The sequence below is a fragment of the Paroedura picta genome, chromosome 7, assembly GCF_049243985.1.
Source record: "Paroedura picta isolate Pp20150507F chromosome 7, Ppicta_v3.0, whole genome shotgun sequence".
Taxonomy (NCBI): Eukaryota; Metazoa; Chordata; class Lepidosauria; order Squamata; family Gekkonidae; genus Paroedura; species Paroedura picta.
The window spans coordinates 91,931,176-91,953,628 of NC_135375.1; the positions used below are offsets into that span (position 1 = coordinate 91,931,176).

Sequence of the window (22,453 nt, forward strand, 5' to 3'; positions counted from 1 at the left end):
AGTCTCAAAGCTGCTTACATTTGCCTTCCCTTTCCTCTCCCCACAACAGATACCCTGTGAGGTGGGTGAGCCCTGATATTACTGTTTGGTCAGAACACCTTTATCAGTGCTGTGATGAGCCCAAGGTCTCCCAGCTGCTTGCATGTGGGGAAGCGCAGAATTGAATCCACTCATCAGATTAGAAGTCCGCACTCCTAATCACTACACCAAGCCAGTCTGTAAATGACGGTAGCTCAGTTAGGCAGTGTAACTCTACAACCTAAACTGCTCTTAGGTCACCTCTACCCCATTCACCATTAATGTCAGATGTTTGGGATGCTACAGCTCCTAGACTGCACTGGGGGAAGAAATTATGAATTTAAGATGGACATGTGCTGATGAGAGGAAGTCACCCACCTTTAGCTACAACCAACATTCGGGAGGCCCCTTCCAAGCTAGCCAATAGGGGCAGTACCCCCAAAAGTCCAGTCCTGGTGGCCCCCTTACCATCAGAGTTGCCAACTTTTAAAGTGGTCTAGCTAGCTTCCCCTTTGAGTTTGAACTGCAGCAACCATCAGGTGATATTATTTAGCTGCATGCCATGAAACGCTCTGATTAGCCATTTCCCCTAATTTCTGTTAAAAGAACATGGCTAGTTCTCCCCACATAATACATTCACAGCTATTAGAATTGTGTGTATTTCACATAATGCTGAGACGCGGTATTGAGGGATATTGATGAAACCCCACACTTCAGGTCTCGCCTCAGTGAGGCTGTCTTGTTGGCCCAGAGCTGCTGAAGTAATTTATTTTATGCAGTTAATGCTGAAATAATTTCTCTGATGCTTGGGAAAGCACAAGACATTTTGATGTTCTCGACAGAAGCTCCAAACGGTACCCCCACAGTGCCGAAATACATGTCATAAATGATTGTCACTTAAACAATAGACAATGTATCACCCCTTAATAGTACCCCACAATCTGGCACCTGAGGTGGGCCACCTCGCCCTGACAGCAGGCCAGCCATGAGGGGGAAATTAAACACAAGGCTCATTGATCTGCCTGCACAGTTTGGGAGGAAAAACCTCCTTTCTGTTCTCTACAGTGCTAAAATTCAGAAGTGAAGCGCTGGAAAGCCAATGATATTAGGTGTGAAAAAATACCTTCAGGCTGATAGAACATGTGAAAATGCCTTTGGATGGATGAGCTGCCCGCCGGTGGTCCGAAGACAGAGTGCTAGCAGGTCAAGCCATGCCAGCTCCAGTTCCCAAGCTGCTACCTAATAACTGAAGAGAACTAAGCGTACTTTAAATACTACCGCACTATTCGGGAATGAAGCTACACTGCCTGAAACAGCTCAAGTACAAAACACAGCAACCGAGCCGCTCAGTATGACAGGCTGGTAGGAACGTAACCCCTCAGAATTCTTCGACTCTCGGCTCACCTCAGAACACAGCGTTCAGCTGAAAGGTTCTGCCCCGATGTTCAAAGCTCTCCATGAGATTGGCTCTACCAATCAAAGCGACCACTTCTCACTCCAAGAACATGATCTCTCATACCAGCTGTGATTCACTGGGGGGAAAAATTCAATTGCTTCCAGACAGGAAAGGCTTGGGAGGGCAAGGTGCAAAACTGTTGAAGCTGCCAGACTTAAGTCTCGGAAATTCAGCCTCGGAAATTCAGCCTCGGCAAGGAAATGAGCAGCCAAGACTGAAATCACACAGTGGCTGCAGAACTGCTCTCTTCTGTCCATGTATTTTATATACAAACTGGGAAAGGACACACACATTTAAGCTTGCTTACATGTTTGAGCATTGTTTTCTGAGAAACTCATAAGGGTCAGAAGGCAAATTTGCTTGCTGTCTTCATAAAGGCTAGTTTGGATGCTCAAGTGCTTCACTTTCCTCCCATTCGTTATAACAAGTGTCTAACAGAACCCAGTCCCCTTAAATCAAAACCTCAAATAAAAAGAGAAATATAGACGGGTGGTGCGCAGGAGCCCTCTCAAGGAGGTGAAGGCATGAAAAATGCTAAAGCTCAAACTTAAGGGGACATGTTCACTTTTTTAAAAACTGAAACTTTTCAGCAGGTTATGACCTCAGATGTACCTTGGTCACCCAAACCCACACTTTTCACCCCCAATGGGGACCCAAAACACCTCTTGCCATTCTTTTTTCCTCTGCCATTTTAACCTCACAATAATCCTGTGAAGTAGGTTCGACTGAAAGCGGCTGGCCCAAGGTCACCCACAGCGCTTTCATGGTAGAAAGGGGAAAGAAACCTTTTTCTTAAAAGTATTTATATGCACAACTTTCGCCTGAGCACAAGCCTAGGTCTCCCAGATCCTAGGCAGACATATTAAACATTACACCACACTGACTCTTTGGGAAACTACTGAATTTGCCCTCTGTGATTGAATCACAGCCAGTATGACGGATCATGTGTCTTGGAATGAGAAGTGATCATTTTGATGAAGAGCCAACCTTATGAAGATGTTTGAACATCAGGGCAGAACCTTTGAACAAAGCACAATTTTATGAAACATGGGATATGATCTATTGTTGTGTCCACTCAACCACAAGAGTTTTGGCACTTCTGTTGATGTATCAGTTAAAGATCTGCTTTTTGTTAATGTTTTTGAGGTAAAAATCAGAGATTGCGCTTGTGAGCCACCATACAAACTGACACTGGGTTGGATCCAAAAATCTGCCATTCTGACAGTGTCATGGTAGTTCCATTGGCAAGTTGAGTTTTGCTGATTATCCCTCCCCCACACAGCCCCTCATTTTGTCACCCATGCTTTTCCTGAAGGTCCATTTCCAAATCCCCAGCACCGTGGAGTTTGGGAGAAAAGGAAAAATGCCCTTCTACAAGTTCTACTCAGCAATGCTTTGGATCTGACCCACTGGGATTACTGCTAACTCAGTGCCCTGTCAAACTGCATCCCCTACATAATAAGTACTAATTGTTAATAGTTTCATATGTCTGATCATGTTGGAATCCTTGAAAATACTTTTTTTGAAAATTAAGTTTGACATAACTGGGTATCTTTAGCCTTACAATCAGATTACTAAATCTTTTCTAGTAACCTAAGGAAATTCACATTCATAAGGAAAACAAGTTTTGCACCCACCTTAGCAGTCCACAATCCAACACAGAGTTAAAACGAGCTTAGCTTTTGAGAGCTGGGACGAAGCTGTGATATTCCTCCAGTGAATTTGCTGAACAAGCCATCACAGATCAAGCCAATGAGAACAAAGATTCACAGAACAATCCTAAACAGATGTATCCCATCTAAGCACACTGAAATCAGATTCTGCATACTATTGTACTGTCAGCTATCTACTATGAATTTCAGTGTCTCGCGAGGTGCGCCTGGCCTCGACCAGGACCAGGGCTTTTTTGGTCCTGGCCCCTACCTGATGGAACGAGCTCCTGAAAGAGCTGAGGGCCTGTAAGACAGAGCTCTTCCACCAGAGGGTTGTTTGAAGCCAGGTGGAGAAAGATCTTGCCCCTCCTCCACTGCTCTGCTGGTAGTTACATCATCTCTGGATATGTATAGTAGACAATTACTGGCCTTGGGGGGGAGGAGTGGAACGATTATTATGTTTTTATTGAATTATTGTATTGTATTCTTAATTAATGTTGTTAGCCGCCGCAAGCTTGCTGGCTAGGAGCGGCGGCCTAGAAATGGAATGGATGAATGAATAAATCCATAAGGGGGAAGTATACAAACAATTTATAATCACAATGCTTTTCCTGTTAATTTAGAAGATGAACTGAATCCCCATGGAACAAGGAAACATCTGTATTGCTCATTAACTAGTCATTTTCTCATAGCCGTATATCTGCCCATCATACTACTAGAAGAATGCAAGTTTCAGTTTTTCATTTAATAGCAAGCTTGTAAATCCAGAGTGAATCCAAATACAAAGCAGGCTGTTTTCTGCCCAACTATAAAGGTCTTTGTACAATCATTTAAAATACATTTTCACATCAATTTGTGCTAAAACGACAACAGTGCAATTACCATCAAAGTGGTTGAGGACAGCACCAAACTCAGTACAAAAATCTAGTACCAAAAAGCATCAAGACACTTGGGTCAGCCCAAAGACATCACTGAGTTTTCAAACATTGTGGGGTGGGGGGAAGAGAAACTTGTGCTAGAAGTGCATTAAGCTGGTGTTTGTTTTTCAGCTGCCTGGTAACTGAATTCAACATAGCACTATGTGGACATTTCCGAGCAGATACTTTTGAGATATTCCATTCGTGGACAACATTCCAGAACTGACCACCTAGTTGAACCCCCCAAAAACGGTAAGGCAAAATGTGGACAGCTGGCACTCTGAACACTGCCCACCTCCAGTCCACCCCCGGCTCTGACTTGGACGAAATCTTTGACTAACATGTAAAAAGGATTCTGCTTTGCAGGGAGCAAAGTAAGATACAAGTATAATCTGTGCTTGGTTTGGTTTGCTCCCAGAACATTCATGGGCCTGCAGGCACACCTCCCTGACAGCTGATGTGGCTAGTTCTTTGCTTCTTTAATTTTGTTTCAAATTGGGCTCTTTCAGCACAGTGACTTGGAAATCACCTCCACTTAATTTTATTTTTAAAAAACCTTTCATTCTAAATACCATATTTAGAATGAGTGTTGCACAAAAAATGCCAAGATCTGCTAAGAACAGTTCTCAGTGCTGGCAAACTGTTAGCAAGAGAGGAATAAAACTGTATTTATCCTTTACCAGCATAATTTGTGAGCCAACAAGCAAAGGGCAGAGCATTGGCCATGTATTGTGGCTGGAAGCTCTCCTCTTCTTGTCCCATGCAGTCAGGGGAAAAGAAAATAGATTTCTTTAACCTTTGGGGACCTACGATACATGGCTGATGAGTTGCATTTGGTTTGGTGGTTCATAAAGCTGTCCAAGCCTAAACCTGCCTCCAGCTAGCACCAGATAGCTGATGCTCCAAATGATTTGGAAAAACTTCTCTGGAATGCACTTTCCATTTCACTAAGAATAATTTGTGCTGCATTTGAAGAAAGGCCCATATTTCTCCTAGATGGAGTTCCTGTCAGATTAAAAAGTAGGACTATTCATGCCTTATGACCGTAATTCACATGAACGTTCTCTACGAGTTTCACTGTCCTCTTAAAAGCCATCCACGAAGGGTGAAGCTCACATTTACCATCAGCTGGGATCCAATGGTGCATTTCTACACACAGAAATTTCTGTCCATGGATTTTTATTTCCCCACCTCTTCCACTCCTGTCGCAGTTCAAAAAACCCTCTGAAATCCTGCTGGGGCGGGGGATACCCAGAAATGAAATTCTGAGGAGCATTTTGGACTGCAGTGGGAAGGAGGAGGTGAGAAAGTCATCCTCCACAGGCACAGAAACACCTCAATGGATCCAAGCCATCCAATTCTGTATCAAAGTGACCTGAATGAGAAGACAGATAAAAGTTTAAAAACCTATGAACCATCTGTGAAAAACTACAAGATTTCTTGTGACTCGAGTCAAGCATAAAAATCATTAAACTTCTGCATTCGGTATCAGAACAACAAGAGTTAGCAAAATCAGCTACAGAGAAAGGGACTGTGGACTAGGCTAGTTACTGAAGTTTGACAGCACATGTGAATGATCACTCCCCTTCAGTCACTGAATGTATTACTTTTTCACAAAAAATGCTTCACAGTATTCAAACTACACTAAAACAGTATTTTATAAATTACATATTGAGAGGGAAACCCTCTGCTATTAAACCCCCGAGATAAGAATCCAGCCAAGGAGAAGCCCTTTCCAGCCATACCTCATTTTTAGCAAGAAAGTTCAGCACAAACTTCTCTCTCCTACACTGGATTTGGAAGTACTTAATATAGGCTGGATAGTATCTAAAATAAGTTACCATTGACAAAAAAAAAATAGCCAAGTCCTTGCAGTCACATTTTACTGCTACCTGAAATTTTGTTACCAAGTTTTTAAAAGCAAAGGGGTTAGGTTTTCTTAACTAGAAAACTTAACCGCTATTAAAAATTTTCTCATACATGTAAGATCAAATATAGTCTCTCATTTTATAATTTACATTAGGAAAAAATAATCTCACATGATAAGATTTCTAGTATCCAAATAGGAACTGTATTTTACAAAAAAAAATTAAAAATTAAAAATCAGAGGCACCATTGAGCCACACAGCAGAAGCAGACAAAGAGTCTACAACCATCGCCCTCTGTGGGGAACCCCATGAAACGGGGCATAAATAGGAAACTTGACAATGGAGAGAACTCTGAGGATAACTGGAGCTAGCCTCTTGCTACATGAATTTCTTTATACACAATTGCCATTTCACATCATTGGGAAAGAGAAACATTGAACGCACGGTATGGCCATGGACCAACAAGCTATTTGTTGGCCACCCAAAGGTGCTATTCTCGGCGGGGTTTTATTCAGTTTTCTTTGTATGCTTTTTCTTAATGCTGTCCCCTGTCTCATCCCCAGAAGCACGCTCATTGACCGAAGTGCCGCCGTTATAAGATACTTTGGCCTTGCCCTTCGCTTTCATGCAAGGGGGCTGAAAGCCAAATAAGAAGGAGCCCAGTGCATTCTCAAGAATGGCAAATGGAGAAGTCTTAAATTCTGTCAGCATCATGGCCACCTGCAAAAGAAAGAGGGGGGAGGGGAGATGGCATAGCCAGGACATCAATCCACAATGGAAAGTCGAAATAACCTGGATAATACTGTGTGCAGAATTAATTCTCGGCAAAACTATAGACCACCTCACATGATCAAACCCTCACATTTGGATTGCCAGTCAAGTGGACCCCACACCCAGTTTTACACAATGTGACAAAATTGCCATGAGGTGTTATAGCAGTGGTTCTCAACCTGGGGGTCAGGATCCCTTTCACAGGGGTCATGGCAGGGCAAGCAGCTTGGCCGGGGGGTGGGGGCACCACCACTGTTGCCACTTCTCCTAAATTGATATACAATTTATATACAATTGATAACAAATTTATATACAATCATGAACAATGGTTCTTAACGCCATTGGTGAGTTCGGTTTCATTTCTGTGAAAGAACACTTGCATATAATGATAATGATTATTATCATCATCATCATTTTCTGGTTGGGGGTCACCACAACATGAGGAACTGTATTAAAGGGTTGTGGCACTAGGAAGGTTGAGAACCAATGTGTTATAGGATGGTTTGTTCCTTGCCATGTGTAAGGTGCCATGACTTGTTCCTTATTAACGGCAGCCATTTCAAAACCGCTATTGATAAGCTGGGCGGGGGGGCATAATATTTTTTAAATAAATGAATAGCTACTAACATATGACACCCACAAGACATATTCAAAGCCTGGGACATCCTGAAATATTATGAGACTATGCAGCTCTTCAACTGGTTTTGCCAGGTTAATGAACGCCATCGGATGGGCCCTGGTGATGCTATCAGTATAGTAATCATGGGGAAATTGCAAGGGGGGGGGAAGTGAAGGATGATATTGTCACATGAAGTTGCCCTTCAAAGAACTGACCACAAATTAAAGGTGTTACTGGTTTATGTAAGTCTTTTATCCTCATTCCTAAGGGGCTCCCTTCTGTCCCTTTCTGTAGTACAGACACAGCATAAAATAAGAATCCATCATGCAGAAATACCAATATTCAGATTGACAAGTCATGTTAAAGTGATGTTTAAGTTGCTGCTATTGCTGCATCTGAGGTTGGAAAGTTGACTCTGGATCAAAGCCATCTTATTCATCCCTCTGTGGGGAAGGACAGCTGCCATGCCGTACAGACTTAATGTAATTTAACAGCAATTATAGATTTGATATCTGAATGCGCATTTCAAAGAAATCCTGCCAGTAAGGAAGACAGTAGTAGCATTTATTGCAGGTAGCCAAAGGCCTTTAGAATCAGTCAAAATATTATCTTTTACTTAAGTGCTATGAATCACATGAACAACACACTTGAAAAATCCTTACCTTGGTAACCACTAAGATGACGGTGTAGAACAACATGAGGTTGGGAAGTTCTACTGGAAGGTACTGGGTGTGCTGCATCGTGAAGAGTACTGCCCCGACCAAGCTCACTTTCACTGGGCTAGGAAAGAAAAAGACACAAGAACAAAAAGGGAAAGCATTCCGTTCCACTCTGCAACCACAGCTCTCAACTTGGCTAATTATTTGTAAAAAACAAAATAAGTTATCCCACCATTCACCAAGAGTGATTTAGGCTCATGAGAGCTACTAACTATTGATCAACTTCAGAACTGAAGCTGTTGATCAACTCACGTCATTCCCCACCAACTGCCCGGCTTATTAACAGGGATCACTGTGCAAATTTCCAAGGCTATTTTAACTCAGGTGTTTTATAGCGTTTCAGGGGAGGGAGGGAGTGTGGGTTGGTTGATGCATACCTTGATTTAAATGTAATTGATCAGTGGATAGACTGAACAGTTGAAAGAGGAGCAGGGAATCAAATTTAAAAATGCATTTCCCAACTGTTCTAATGGAAACATTTTGAAAAGTGTTTGGTTGCTGATCTATTACAGCAGGATTCCTCAACCAGGGTTTCATGAAACCCTGGAAGGGTTTCCCAAATGGGTGGGAGTTAATTAATTTTTAATATATTTTTTAAATTTGTTAAACATTTATTGGGTGATATGACCACATATGGTCATGTCAACCTATCCTGTCCCCCCCATGGCCAATGATTGGCCTGCAGGGGGTGGGAAGGGGAGGGGCCCTGGATGGACATGTGCATAGCTATGCTTCCCAACCACATTCTGCACAATCGTGCCACTTCTGGGATTTCTTGAAGCCTGAAGAATGTTTCAAGGGTTTCTCAATGATAAAAAAGTTGAGAAACGCTATTAGAGACACAATCCCTAATATGTGAAGACTTCAATTTGAGCCAGTCATAAATAATAGTTTCTAAATTACTTTGGAGCATTCAAAACAGTGCATGTATATCACTTCAGCATGCCTTTCAATAATGTTTCCAAGCAGACTGACAGTATTGTGCCCATGCTGTAGATAAAAGGAAGCTTGTAAAGCAGAGGCAAAAGTAGTTTGCATAAGGTCACTGAGTGAGTTAATTAGACCACTGGCTCACTGAGGTCAGTGTTGTTCACTCAGACTGGTAGCAGGTCCCAGGTAAAGAATCTTTCACATCACCCATTTCTGGATCCTTTTAACTGGAGATGCTGGGGATTGAACCTGGGACCTTCGGTGCGCCAAACACTCCTTCTCTGAATTCACTTTTAAGCAACTCTAAATATTTCAGCAGTGTCATGCTTGATCGTATGAGTCACATCTTTCACATCACTTTTAAAACAAAACCCTACTCAGTTCTTGGCTCAGCAATATTGGCCGCAAGGTGAGCTCCTCACAAAATCAGTCCTCTTTCCATCACTGAGTTTTAAGCATTCTTGTCCTCACTTCATTTGCTGCTTTTTTCCCTACATTTAAAGTTCTGATTTTCCTTTGGCCAGCATATATTTTAGGGGGAGTGCAGTGTCTGCGGTGCTTAAACAGGCAGAAATGGTGTGTTTTTTCCATCATTGCTGAAGGATTTAGGTCACATTCCAGAAGGACAGCTCATGCCTCAGTAAAAAGTAGGCAGGAGCTGGGGAGGCAGAAAGAGAGAGAGAGTCAGAGAGATGTACACAAAGCGTACTTTTGGCAACAGCCCGGCTTGCATTTCTGTGTTTCTCTCCTGTCACTCTTTATTACCTAGGACAGTGGCACGGAGGCAGGGTGCCTAAGTGCTTTTGCGCCCCTGCTGTTTTTATCACACTAGAAGTCACAACCTTGTTTTCGAAATAATCGTTTCCACAAAAACCCCATCAGGAAGTCATACAGGAAGGGCAAGGGGACTTGAAAAATGCCCACCATGAGCCCGTTTCCCCTTTACAGTGCCAGCCTGCAGCCTGACTGCCAGTTTTGCTTCTCAGTTTCTACGGCAGAAGTTAAAACTGGGAGTGATTTAACATTCCCAATTTAGCTCCAGCAAGCCTGAGCCGAAAGCTGTAACTCAAGCAGCACTCCCCGTGTTCGCTGAAGGCACGGCCCTCGCGCACACAGCATACTAATGGAGCTTATTTCATAGCAATCTCTTGCAACCTAACAAAAAAAACCCAACAACACTTTTATTTGCAATTAATTTTGGTTACTGTTTGGAGATTGACATTTATTGGAAACTAGCAAAATGTCCATCACGATGACAGGGGCTGCTGCCTGTTATCAGTGATGTATGTAAGCAACTCAGCAGGGCCTGCAGCCTGCAAGGACCCTCGGGGAGACTCCGGTCCGAGCAGCACAAGGCCATTCAGTATCAAGATGGGAGTGAAGGCAGTGGCCATTCCCACCTCAGCTGTGCCACAAGGGCACCACACAGCCCCCCCCCCGACTGTCAGTGTATAATGAGAAACAGCAACCAAGAACAAATTCAGCTATAGGGCTAGCAGGAACTAAGTCTGGACTCCCTCCCCGTTTTCCACTGCTGATCCATTTGCCAACTACCTCATTCCCATTGCTGATCAGCTGAACAGAGAAGAAATGGAAGGGCTGTTTGGGATCGCACGTCACTTCCAGCACTAAACTGGAGAAGGTATCATTGCACGGGGGAGCCGTACTAGGATTCACCCAAAACTCTATGATTCAACCACAGAGTTTTGAAGGAATCGTAGAGCATCACCCCAACATGATGATCTCTTTTGCTTTTATGATGGAAGTGATGGCGTGCTCTTGCATAACACCAAAGATCTTGCTCTCCTCCCCTCCCTCTCCCACCAGGATGCCAAGTACAGCTGGCAACCCTAGACTGGACTGTGACATGCAGTTTTACTTAACACAGCTCTGTTTGGATATGAGCTACTGTAAAATTCAAAGTTGATTTTTGCCTAGCCATTTGCAAAATGAAAAATCAAAAAGCCATCTGAGGCAGTGAGTGCTGTCCAACTTGAACCTGAAGTGTGACTCGATCAAAGATCAAGTGATGAAATACACCTCGCCCACACAAAGTGCAAGATACTCTTGCAAGAGCCTCTTGTGGCGCAGAGTGGTAAGGCAGCAGTCTGAAAGCTTTGTCCATGAGGCTGGGAGTTCAATCCCAGCAGCCGGCTCAAGGTTGACTCAGCCTTCCATCCTTCCGAGGTCGGTAAAATGAGTACCCAGCTTGCTGGGGGGTAAACGGTAATGACTGGGGAAGGTACTGGCAAACCACCCTGTATTGAGTCTGCCATGAAAACGCTAGAGGGCGTCACCCCAAGGGTCAGACATGACTCTGTGCTTGCACAGGGGATACCTTTACCTTTACCTTTAGGTAAGGGGAGGCCAAACTGTGGCTCTCCGGATGTCCAGGGACTACAATTCCCATGAGCCCCTGCCAGCCACAGTTTGGCCACCCATGCCCTAGATCAATTGGGGCTTTGATGTAAACTAGTAGCCAGTTTTGATGTAAACTAGTAGCCATTGCAGCAGAGCCCCTTTAGGATATGTTGTATTCAGCTCTCTACAACTGGCCAATGAAAAGGTGTTTGCATTCTGGATATGCTGTAATTTCTGAAAAATGTTCATGGACAGGCCCATGCTGGGCTCATTATAGTAGCCTTAAAGAGATGTCACTAGGCATCAGTCATGACAACAGGGTCCCTGGTTCCTAAGAAAAGCTGAAGTTAGTACTAAGCATGGGAGGGAAAAGATACTCTTCATAACCACTGCAATCTAAGGACCAAGCAAGGGCTGTAGATCAACAAACACCCCCCAAGCTGAAAACTGATCCTTCAGGAGATTTGTGTCTCTGCCCAGAATAGACAGAGGACCTGCCATCAATAGTTCCATCTTTACATAGACAGACTTTTCAACCTGCTGGCATTATCCAGATCAACACCACTTCCTAGTCAAAACCATTCAGTGGTTCCAGGGTCTCCATTTCACATCCTACCTCGTCCAACTGCATTGGCTCCTATGTGCTTTGGGGCAAAATTCACAGCATTAGCTGACACCCATCCTGGCCTGGACAGCCCAAGCAACCCCAATTTTTTCAGGTCTCTGAAGATAAGCAGGGTTGACCCGGGTCAGGATTTGGATGGGAGACCACCAAGGAAGTCCAGGGCTATGATGCGGAGGCAGGCAACAGCAAAACACCTTGGGAAGTCTCTTCTCTTAAAAACCCTCCAGGATAACCATAGGTCAGTTGTCACTCAACAGCAAAAAAAGTGACACCCTAAAGCAGGGATAGTCAACCTGTGGTCCTCCAGATGTTCATGGATTACAATTCCCATGAGCCCCAGCCAGCAAATGCTGGCAGGGGCTCATGGGAATTGTAGTCCATGGACTTCTGGAGGACCACAGGTTGACTACCCCTGCCCTAAAGAACTTTTAGCTGTTGACTTTTGATTTTAACCAGCTTAATCCAGTTCAGCTTGCAGAAGAGAACAAAATGTCTCTCCAGGTGTTGGGGAAATTTTGGAAGGCAGGGTGGAATAGGGCTGCAGGCCAGAGCGGGCCCATTCCACCAAGGTATGTGTGCAAATTTATTTGCAAAAATGCATCATAGTGCAGCAGCTGTAGGTTTTCCAGGTCTACATTCTCTGAAGCCTGGGATAAGAGCCCTGTCATAACCCAGAAAAGTTTTGTTGGACAGCATTGTGTGGATGCAATGGTGGCAGAAACGCAAGCTTGCTTTGTCTTCTCACCACTACAGAGTAGGCATGATAATGCCGTCGTGTGAAACACACAACCATTAACCAGCTTTGGCTCATGTGCTTCTGCACTTTTACACGCCAACTTTATCATGAACTCTCCCGGTTTGCAGCACATCATAGTTCTCCCAGTTCAGATGGAACAGCAAACTATAGTTTGCCATGAATCAGGAAGGAATCCGAGCACGGGAGGGAGGGAAGGAACACTTATGACTGGTGCTTGCCAACATAATGCCAAGCCAAAGTTTAGCATTATAGGAGCAAGCCAAGCTATGTTCTTTGAGCATAATAGAAAGCAGACCAGCCAATCCATACACAACTCTCTCTACTGTGCTCTTGGTTATTTATCATATGGCATCTCGTATGCCCGCAGGAACTATACCAGTAATTTAGCTTGCTCTCAGCCCAGCCTATGACACAGGACCGCTTTGACCACCCTGTTCTATCCTCAGATGACCTCCTTGGAGGAAGTACAGAAAACAAAAAACAACAAAAATAAGCATCAAGACGGCAAGATCTGTGGAAGCCCCATACAAGGTGATGGGGTAGGTGACGGCCAGCAAAGAGAAGCCTGAACAAGAGAAGGCTGAAGTGTTGTTGGTTAGTGATAAAGCTCCTTGATGAGGCAGCAACTGGTCCTGGAGGGGCACCCTTTTGAGGGAGTGGGTTTACAGCTTGGGGATACTGCTGAATCCTGGCCTATAGCTGGAATCTAGGTCTCCTCTGTGGCACACAGTACCTTTAACAGCTGGCTCACAACTATAGCTATGCCTCAAACAGCATGATACGGGGCTGTCTTTGAAAGCTGTATAGAAACGTCAGCTGGTCCAAAATGCAGCAGCCAGGCTACTATCAGGGACTGGGATATAGGGATTGTATCGTTCCAGTGCTGAAAGAGCTATCCTGTCTGACAGTCCATTTCTGGACAATGCAAAATGCTCATTCTTACCTTTACATCCCTAAATGTTTTGAGGCGAGGGCACGAGAAGGACTACCTCCTACCTTGCTATCTAGTCTGAGATCCTTTTCACAAGACCCGCTCTCTGTCCTGCAGAAGTGAAGCTGGTAGCAGCAGGAGACTAGGCTTTGCCTGTTGAGGCAGCTCATCTGTTAAATGCCTGCCCCTTGAGGTTCCTCTGGCACCTGTTCTACTTGCTATACAAAAAGCATTTCTTGTTGTTTACTGCTTGGTCTTTAACTGTTTTTACCACTTACTTCTAGCTTGAGGACTGCTGTAGGGATCATTGTTGTTAGGTGCAAAGTCGTGTCTGACCCATCGCGACCCAATGGACAATGATCCTCCAGGCCTTCCTGTCCTCTACCATTCCCCGGAGTCCATTTAAGTTCGCACCGACTGCTTCAGTGACTCCATTCAGCCACCTCATTCTCTGTCATCCCCTTCTTCTTTTGCCCTCAGTCGCTCCCAGCATTAGGCTCTTCTCCAGGGAGTCCTTCCTTCTCATGAGGTGGCCAGAGTATTTGAGTTTCATCTTATTTTCTAAGTTTTTAATGGTTTGATTTTATGATTTTATCTGGTTTTATTTTGAGGAAGACTCTCCAGAAGCATCACAAATGTTTTAAGGAAAGGTTTTCAAATTCACATTTTTACATGCAAATAAGAATACTGCAGGGGAGGTCAACAGACTAATGCATCTGTAGCTGGCCACAGTCATTCCAATGTACACCAGTTATAATTACCCTAAACTAGTCAAAAACACAGGCTTACACACAGCCTCTCCATCAGCTGACTGTGCCTATCAGCACAGAACAAACTGTTCAGCCTCAGCTTTTTAAAGACCACACAGACGACCTTGACAGGAGAGGAAAATTAATTTCCTTCCCATTCAAAGCACTGACAGCTTAGTAAAACAAACACTTTTTAAAAAATCCCAAATGTGTTTCCCAAATCATGAGGGTTCCGAAAGTTCTTTGCATCATGAAAAGAAAACCAGTAGAAGCTTCTTTGGGAGACTGCAGGTTTACCCTTAATGAAACTTTCCTGTGCAATGTGCTGGCAGAGGGGAATGCTGTGTGTAGCCTGAGAAGCCATTAGTGACTGAGACTGCCAGGTCCATCTGTGCTGCCGGTGGGGGGGGGGGGGGACTGGCCTTCTCCAGAAACAATACAACATGAGGATGCTACCCGGAACTGACGTTGGTATGTCGTAGGGGGAGGGGATGCTCTGGCTTTTGGGCAAAACTCTTATGAATTAATTTGAATCTAACCAGCTTGGTGTAGGGGTTAGGAGCATGGACTTCTAATCTGGTGAACTGGGTTTGATTCCTCGCTCCCCCCATATGCAGCCAGCTGAGTGATCTTGGGCTCACCACAGCACGGAAAAAGCTGTTCTGACTGAGCAGTGATATCAGGGCTCTCTCAGCCTCACCGTCCTCACAGGGTGTCTGTTGTGGGGAGAGGAAAGGGAAGGCAACTGTAAGCCACTTTGAGACTCCTTTGGGTAGAGAAAAGCAGCATATAAGAACCAACTCTTCTTCTTCCTCTTCTAACCATTAAGTTTTGCCCCAAAGTCACAGCATTATCGTCCTGATGACCCTGACATGCCAACATCACTTCCAGGTGATGTCAGCATGTTGCATTAAACTGTGGCATTCTTCTGGTTTCGTATGTGTTAGGGCATCCAGAAACATCCAGAAATCAGGGGGGACCCCCCAGACCAGTCTAGGCAGAGCAAAAGCGGGGATATTCCCTATGGAAGCATGACAGATTGCTCCCCACTGTGGAAGCAGCAGCAAGTAGAGTGGAGGTAGACAGTGATTGCTTCTGCACATTTTCATCCCTTCCACCCCACCCCATGTGGGGTGGGGTGAAAGCACCAAGGCAGTGACAATTGCAGCATTCTGCCTGGCATGCACCATCTTAAAGGGGAAAGGGGCCTCACAAAATCTGTTTTTGGAATGAGTAGGGAGTCATATGGAGACTCCATCCCCCCCCAAGGGGGTATCCTGCTGTCCACAGAGGGTAAAATTCCCATGTGGAAATCAGCAGCTTGGGAGGGAAGTGCTTTGTTTGACTATACCCTGGAATGTGTCTCAGAATCCCCGGTGGGGTGCGAGAGATCCAAAGTGGGAGTTTCCTGGGCAACAAGCCAGTGTGGAAACCCTCCAGGGAGAAAGTTAGGAAGCTGCCTTTTAAAGAGCTCTGTATCTGAAGAGCTACTCACGAGGGGCTTTGAATGCAAAGGAAAAAGCCATTCCCAGAACTGTGCCACTTGTAACGTGCCTTTCACTACTTACTAGGACATCTTCAGCAGTTCATTAGTCTCCGGCTTCCACACACCTCTCACCAACTGTTCAAAGTTAGATATTAGGCCACCACCAGCTCCTGATAATTCAAGGGGGGAAAAAAAAAAATATATATATATATATATAATATATGAGTAAACTGATTCAAAGAGGTGTTTCATAACTCAATCCTGCTTATAGTTAGGCCAGCTGCAAAGTTGTCAGACTACTTACATTGGGAACAGGATACACCCCTGGAGCTACAAATGTGAACACAATGACCTACTTTGCCATTGCTGAAATTGGATCCTCAGTTTGAAACTCCTTAGAAAGCATCCTTTTATCAGAGAGCAAGCCCTAATATTTTATTGGGGGAGGGGGGAGAGAATTCAGGCAGAATAATTTTCAGTTCTGTTAAGGCCGAACAGTGGCAGCCAACGTCCCTTGGCACTCAGAAGCTTAGAATTCATAACTGTTTAATTGAGGAAGAAGCCAGAAAGCTTCAAAAGAGTCATCCTTAAACCTTCCTGGAGTGAAAGGCAACCCAGAAGTTGCAAATACAAGGAAGAGGTGCTTGGACATCAAGTGGGACCCAGGGAACCCCGGGTGTGAGAGCTCATCTCCAGAATACAGAGACCGATGCGAGCAGGATCAAGGCCCCATCGTAAGGGCTAATCAAACTACGATTTTCAACAGGACTTTTGGACACCCAAAAATCCCCAAACTGGTCCAAGAGTTGAGAAAAATCAAGACACTAAAATTAATTCAATCCCTCCTCCTAAAAACTCTTCAGCAGCAGCATGCCCCAAAGCCCAGTGGAGTGAGAAAGTCTTCACCTGCTTCTAAAGCAAGGCAGAGGAATGAGCAAGAAGGAGCCTCCACAGACAGCAACTACTGAGGAAGACTATAGAATGCCATCCTCATCAACCCAATGTGGTACTCTAAGCAGGGCCTCACTGGCAGAGAAGTGCTCACCTGGAAGAAAACTGCCCTACTAGCTGCTGATCAGGGCCCTGCTGAACAAAACAGTGTTGTTTCGCGCTGCCATTTGCACACATCTGCAGCCCTAGCCATGTTCTAACCACCACCCCCTCTTTACTTGTTGGCGCCTGCACAGAGGAGATCCGGAAAATGCAAACAACTGGCATCACGCAAACCAGTTAAACTGTTTATAACACTGTCTCATAACTCTGTTTTGTAAATAGTTACTTGTCGAGTTACCTCTGACTCAGAGACAGCAAGCCAGAGAACATTTCTAGTTGTTATCGGAGCTTTTGCAAACAGCTAGCATAAGTAACGTGCGGGCGGGTTTGCCAACGTGGTTACACAGCACAGGGTTGGGAAATTTCTGGAGATTTTGGGGCAGAGTCTGGGGAGTAAGGATGCCAGTCTCTAGGTGAGGACAGGGTATCCCCAGAATTACAGTTCACCTCCAGACTACAGAGACCGGTTTCTCTGCAGAAAATTGATGTTTTTTAGTATAAACGCTCTGTATTGTACCCCACTGAGGACCCTGACCTCCCCAGGCTCCATCTCCAAATCTCCAGGAGTTCCCTGACCTTGATCTGGCAACCCTATCTCCCATTCCCCACTGGTGATCAGGGGGAACCTAGAAACTTTACTTGTGAAGGAGGGATTTTTAGACGGGAGGGAATTCAGTGCAGTATAACAAGGGGCGTCCCCCCAAAGCACATCCTCCCCCAAGGGCAACTGATTTGTCACCTGGAGATCAGGTGAAATTACAGAAAACTGCCCAGCCCTTCATTATTTGGGTGAAGATCAGATTTCAAAAGGAGAAAAGAAAACCAGGAAAGGGGAGAACGTTATTAGAGCCTTAAAATATGAGTTGTTGAAAGTCTTCAATTACGAACACAAGATTATCATTTCCTTAAATTTCCTTAAATCTCATTTCCTGAGAATAGGCCTGATTATGACTGCCCTACGGCAGAAAACTTAATAGCAGAGGACAATGTGGGGTGACCAGATCCTAGTCCGACACTATCTACTCGCCCACAGGGCCTCAATTCACAGTGACCGAAGAGGGGTCCTGCCTCGGCCTGACCAAGATGGAAACTGTAGGCTAATACAGTGCTAAAAACATTTTATGAACTAGAAAAGATATTATGTTCAGCTGCTGGCCAATTCTAGCTCAAGGGCAGCATTAGCCATTGGAACAAAAGGTATAGTGGTTAGGAGTGCCAATTTCTAATCTGGCACGCTGGGTTTGATTCCGCGCTCCTTCACATGCAGCCAGCTGGGCTTGGACTCGCCACGGCACTGATAAAGCTGTTCTGACCGAGCAATGATATCAGGGCTCTCTCAGCCTCACCCACCTCACAGGGCGTCTGTTGTGGGGAGATGAAAGGTGAATGTAAGCCGCTTTGAGACTCCTTCGGGTAGAGAAAAGTGGCATATAAGAACCAACTCTTCATCTTCTAAGACAGAATCCTTCCATGGAAAGCCACAGATAGTTCCATATGCCTAAATGCTACCTTTCTATGCACACTTACAGTTGGAATAGACCCCATCAAAGTCAGTGGGACATGTTTCCAAGTAAATACGCATTGTAGTGAAATCCTAAGCATGCTTACCCTTCTGCTGTGAGATCTGTGAGATTTACTTTGGAGTAAGCATAGGTGTCTCAGGCTCCACAGGTTGAAGGAGGAACCAAGAGAAAAAGAAAACACATTGGATTTACACGCGCCTGTCCTCAAAAAGGTCATCATCCAAAGGATAACCATTCAAGCAGCATCGAAAGGGTTCAAAACATTTACTAATGTTTTGGTGTAGAGAGCCAGTTTGGTGTAGTCGTTAGGAGTGCGGACTTCTAATCTGGCATGCCAGGTTCGATTCTGCGCTCCCCCACATGCAACCAGCTGGGTGACCTTGGGCTCGCCACGGCACTGATAAAACTGTTCTGACCAAGCAGTGATATCAGGGCTCTCTCAGCCTCATCCACCCCACAGGGTGTCTGTTGTGGGGAGAGGAATGGGAAGGCGACTGTAAGCCGCTTTGAGCCTCCTTCGGGTAGGGAAAAGCGGCATATAAGAACCAACTCTTCTTCTTCTTCTAATTTAAACGAAAACGAAGGAGGGTTCTCAGATATTACCTCTGGCCCAGCCAATGGCTATCATGACTATCCATGCGTTTTTGTAGTGGCTGTGTGCACGGGTGACTCCGCCCGTTATTTTCCACGTTCTAGTTACTTCCTTCATGCCTGAAACCAGCAGCCTAATAGGCAGGCAAGACACGTAGCGATAGAAGAGATCGTGTGGACAGTAAAATATCAGATACCTAAAAAGAAAAGGGAAAAAAAATCACGTTTGCTGCAGGGAAAAGATTAGACCCAGAGAAAACAAAAGTGTTTTTTAAATTTTGAAATTAAGAAATAATGTGCAACATTATCAGGGCTGAAATAATTTTATATCAGTTAACTCTTCTGGCTTTTCAAGGAATAAATTTCAATAAATGTAACACTGTATACACCACAAAACAACCTCTCTCAGCCTCACCTCCCTCACAGGTTGTCTGTTGGGGGGAAGGGAAAGCGATTGTAAGCCACTTTGAAACTCCTTCAGGTAGAAAAAAGCGGCATACAAGAACCAACTCTTATACACACACACACACACGTATATACACAAGAACAGGCTTTGAAAGCCCCCCCTCCACCGCAGCTGCTTCTCCCTGGCACTCCAAGCGCACCCAAAGCAAGCCCCGGCCCCTTCTCCCCGTGGCCTGCCAAGCACACCCAGCACCTTCCGAGGCAGCGGGTGTGCCTCGCAGGCCGTGGGGAAGCCATCCCCCGCCCCCTCCTCCCCAGCGAGGCCACAGCCTTCCCACGGCCCACCTGGGCAGCGAGGAAGCCATCCTTGGGCCGGGCACATGCCCTCCTTACTGGTGGACTTGTGATCTGGGTGACGCAGCCGTCCTAATCTGGAAGCACCTGGTGTGTCCTGATTGGGCCGCGCGCTCAGCTCCTGTAGGTGGGCGCTCCAGGGCCCACCCCAATCCAGATTGGCCCACTGACCTGGACACCACCATGACAGGTTGGGTGTCTGGGCCCAAGGGCTGCTTACATGGCCCTTTTACCTTTATTTAAGGGGCCAATGGTTAAGATTATATATATACACACATACACACATATATATATACATATACACACATACACACACACACACACACACGTATATATGCACAGAGAAAGAAAGAGAGAGAGTGCTCATATGTGAAATTAATCCTGAGAAGACGGAAGTGCTCTGGCTTAATAGAAAGGCAGACCAGGGTCTTGCGATCTCTCCTGTCTTGGATTTGGCTACCCTCCTCTTGAAAAGCCAGATTCACAGCTTGGGAGTACTGCTTGACCCTTAGAGAAAAACAGGTAGCTGCTGTGATTAGTAGTTTTACTCATCTTTGGGAGATGCACCACTGCGCCCATTCCTGTTCCAGTCCGATCTAGCCGCCACGATCCATGCTTTAATTACATCTAGTCTGAACTACTGCAATAGGCTCTACTCAGGGCTGCCTTTAAAGAGCATCCAGAGACCCGTTCGTGCAGAATGCTGCTGCTAGAAGTAGACTAGCCCGCACCCCTTCAGTTTCCACTTTGAGACAGGGCAAGATGCTGCGACCTTCTGCGCAAGAACAGTGCTCAGTTTGCCAGAGTTCCTTTGAAGGAGTGGGCCCTCTTCACAAATCGCTGCATTCAGAAGCTCTGTAAAGCATTAGGTCCTCAACTATAGCAGGTTCTCTCTCTCACCTAGGATAAATGTATCCAGGAACTTCTAGTTTGACTTGCATTCCAAAAAGGATGGCACTGGTCAACTGCATACCCACAAGGACTACTTTTGAGCCAGGTCCTGATGATCAGGGTGCAATGCTTTTGGCTGTTGTAACCTAACCTGCACAATTTTGTTCATAGTCCAGTAGCAGCATAAACCTCAGGGCTACCTTGCCAACGCTGGGCTGCTATACCTACAGTGACCCAATTACAGAACTTCAGTTAAGATTGCCACCAACAGTTAGCATCAATGCCGGCCTTCAATAGAAAGTCGTTCAGATCATTGTCCGCTTTCCAGTTATAGGGCTCATGAGAAGTTTCAGGAGCTCTCTCTACCCCAAAAGGTTTTTAACCATTCCTAAGTACCAGTTTTGGTAATAAGACATTCAGGTGGATAGCCGTGCTGGTCTGAAGCAGCACTTACCTGAAGAAAGCATGGAAGTTTATACCTTGAATAAAACTTGGTGGGTCTTAAAGGTGTCACTGAATTCAAACTTTGTTCTGGTGGTAGACATTGAAGGTGGGGGAAAGTGCTGTCGAGTGACCCCGTAGGGCAGGTTTGGTCAAAGTGTGTCTCTCCAAATGTCTATGGCAGGGGCTCATGGGAATTGTAGTCTATGGACATCTGGAGAGCCACAATCTGGCAACCCCTGCTGTAGGGTTTTCAAGGCAAGAGGCAGGAAGGAATGGTTTGCCACCGCCTGCCTTTGTAGCAGTCCTGCACTTCCAAGGTGGTTTACCATCCAATAACCGGACAGGACTGACCCTGCCTAGCTTCCAAGACCCGATGAGATATGGCTCGCCTGGGCTGTCTAGGTCAGGGCAAATCGACATTGACAGCAACAGTCAAATGCCTGAGTTGGGGAAACGGACCAGTTGAATAAGCTGGCACAATTGACTCCAATTAACATTGCACTTCATATTTCTGGTAAGGCTTAAGAGGAGGAGCATGTCTCATGGCTTAAGTGCCACTCAGCACTTAACATCCACTCAGGGCAGTTGTCCCGCCCGAGTGCTTCCTCCTCCAACCGGCTTGCCTGTCTGTCCAGCCGCCAGCTAATCACCTTCCGTTCCCCACCCCTGACCACCCCCTCCTTCCGCTTCCCTTTGAGGCTTGGATACTGCAGATCTCTGCCGCATGAGAGCTGCCACTGCCAGTGAGTTTCATAACAGCTGCCTGCAGCTTTTTCCAGGTCCTGGGGGGAGGGGATAGGCCATCCATATTCTTCCACTCCACCCCCCTAATCTAGTGCCCTTTGTATTCCCAAATGCAATGGGCTTGGCCCCTAGTATGACATAAACTTCCCAAATTTACAAAATTCTAGGCACATGTAACATGGAATAGAAAAAAGTGAAATGGCCCTAATTGTAACATGTATAAATTACTTTTTACTCTTGTACAGCTCTGATTGCTAAAGACATTTATGTCCTCCTCTCTAGTTAGTTCCAGATTGAAATGGCTACTTTTAAAATAGTATGCATGCATTAAGCAGAATAAACCCATATTTCTCACTACCCTTTTCCTTCCATCAACATTATACTACTGATAGAGGGATGCTTATTCTCCCCATAAAAAAACCCTCAGCTATTTTGAGGGAATGGGCTACAGAACTCAACAATACTGCAACTGCAGTGCTTGCGTTACATACCTAGTGTGCATACCTGTAGTGCCTTGCGTAACAAATGCCACATTTTGCTAGCTTTCTCTGATGCAGGGGTGGTCAAACTGTGGCTCTCCAGATGTCAT

At 45.3% G+C, this 22,453-nt stretch overlaps 1 protein-coding gene across 1 annotated transcript in view; it reads right to left on the reverse strand.

The window, feature by feature from the left end:
• Positions 1-3,852: 3,852 nt before the first annotated feature.
• TMEM38B (transmembrane protein 38B) overlaps positions 3,853-22,453 on the reverse strand; it is a 33,207-nt gene continuing 14,606 nt past the window's right edge. The window contains exons 3-6 of the mRNA XM_077345371.1: positions 19,039-19,223; positions 15,942-16,029; positions 7,964-8,081; positions 3,853-6,631 (exon numbers count right to left, since the gene is read on the reverse strand). Of these exons, the coding sequence (XP_077201486.1) occupies positions 6,419-6,631; positions 7,964-8,081; positions 15,942-16,029; positions 19,039-19,223 (604 nt within the window). The 3' untranslated portion in view covers positions 3,853-6,418. The remainder of the gene's footprint in view (positions 6,632-7,963; positions 8,082-15,941; positions 16,030-19,038; positions 19,224-22,453) is intronic.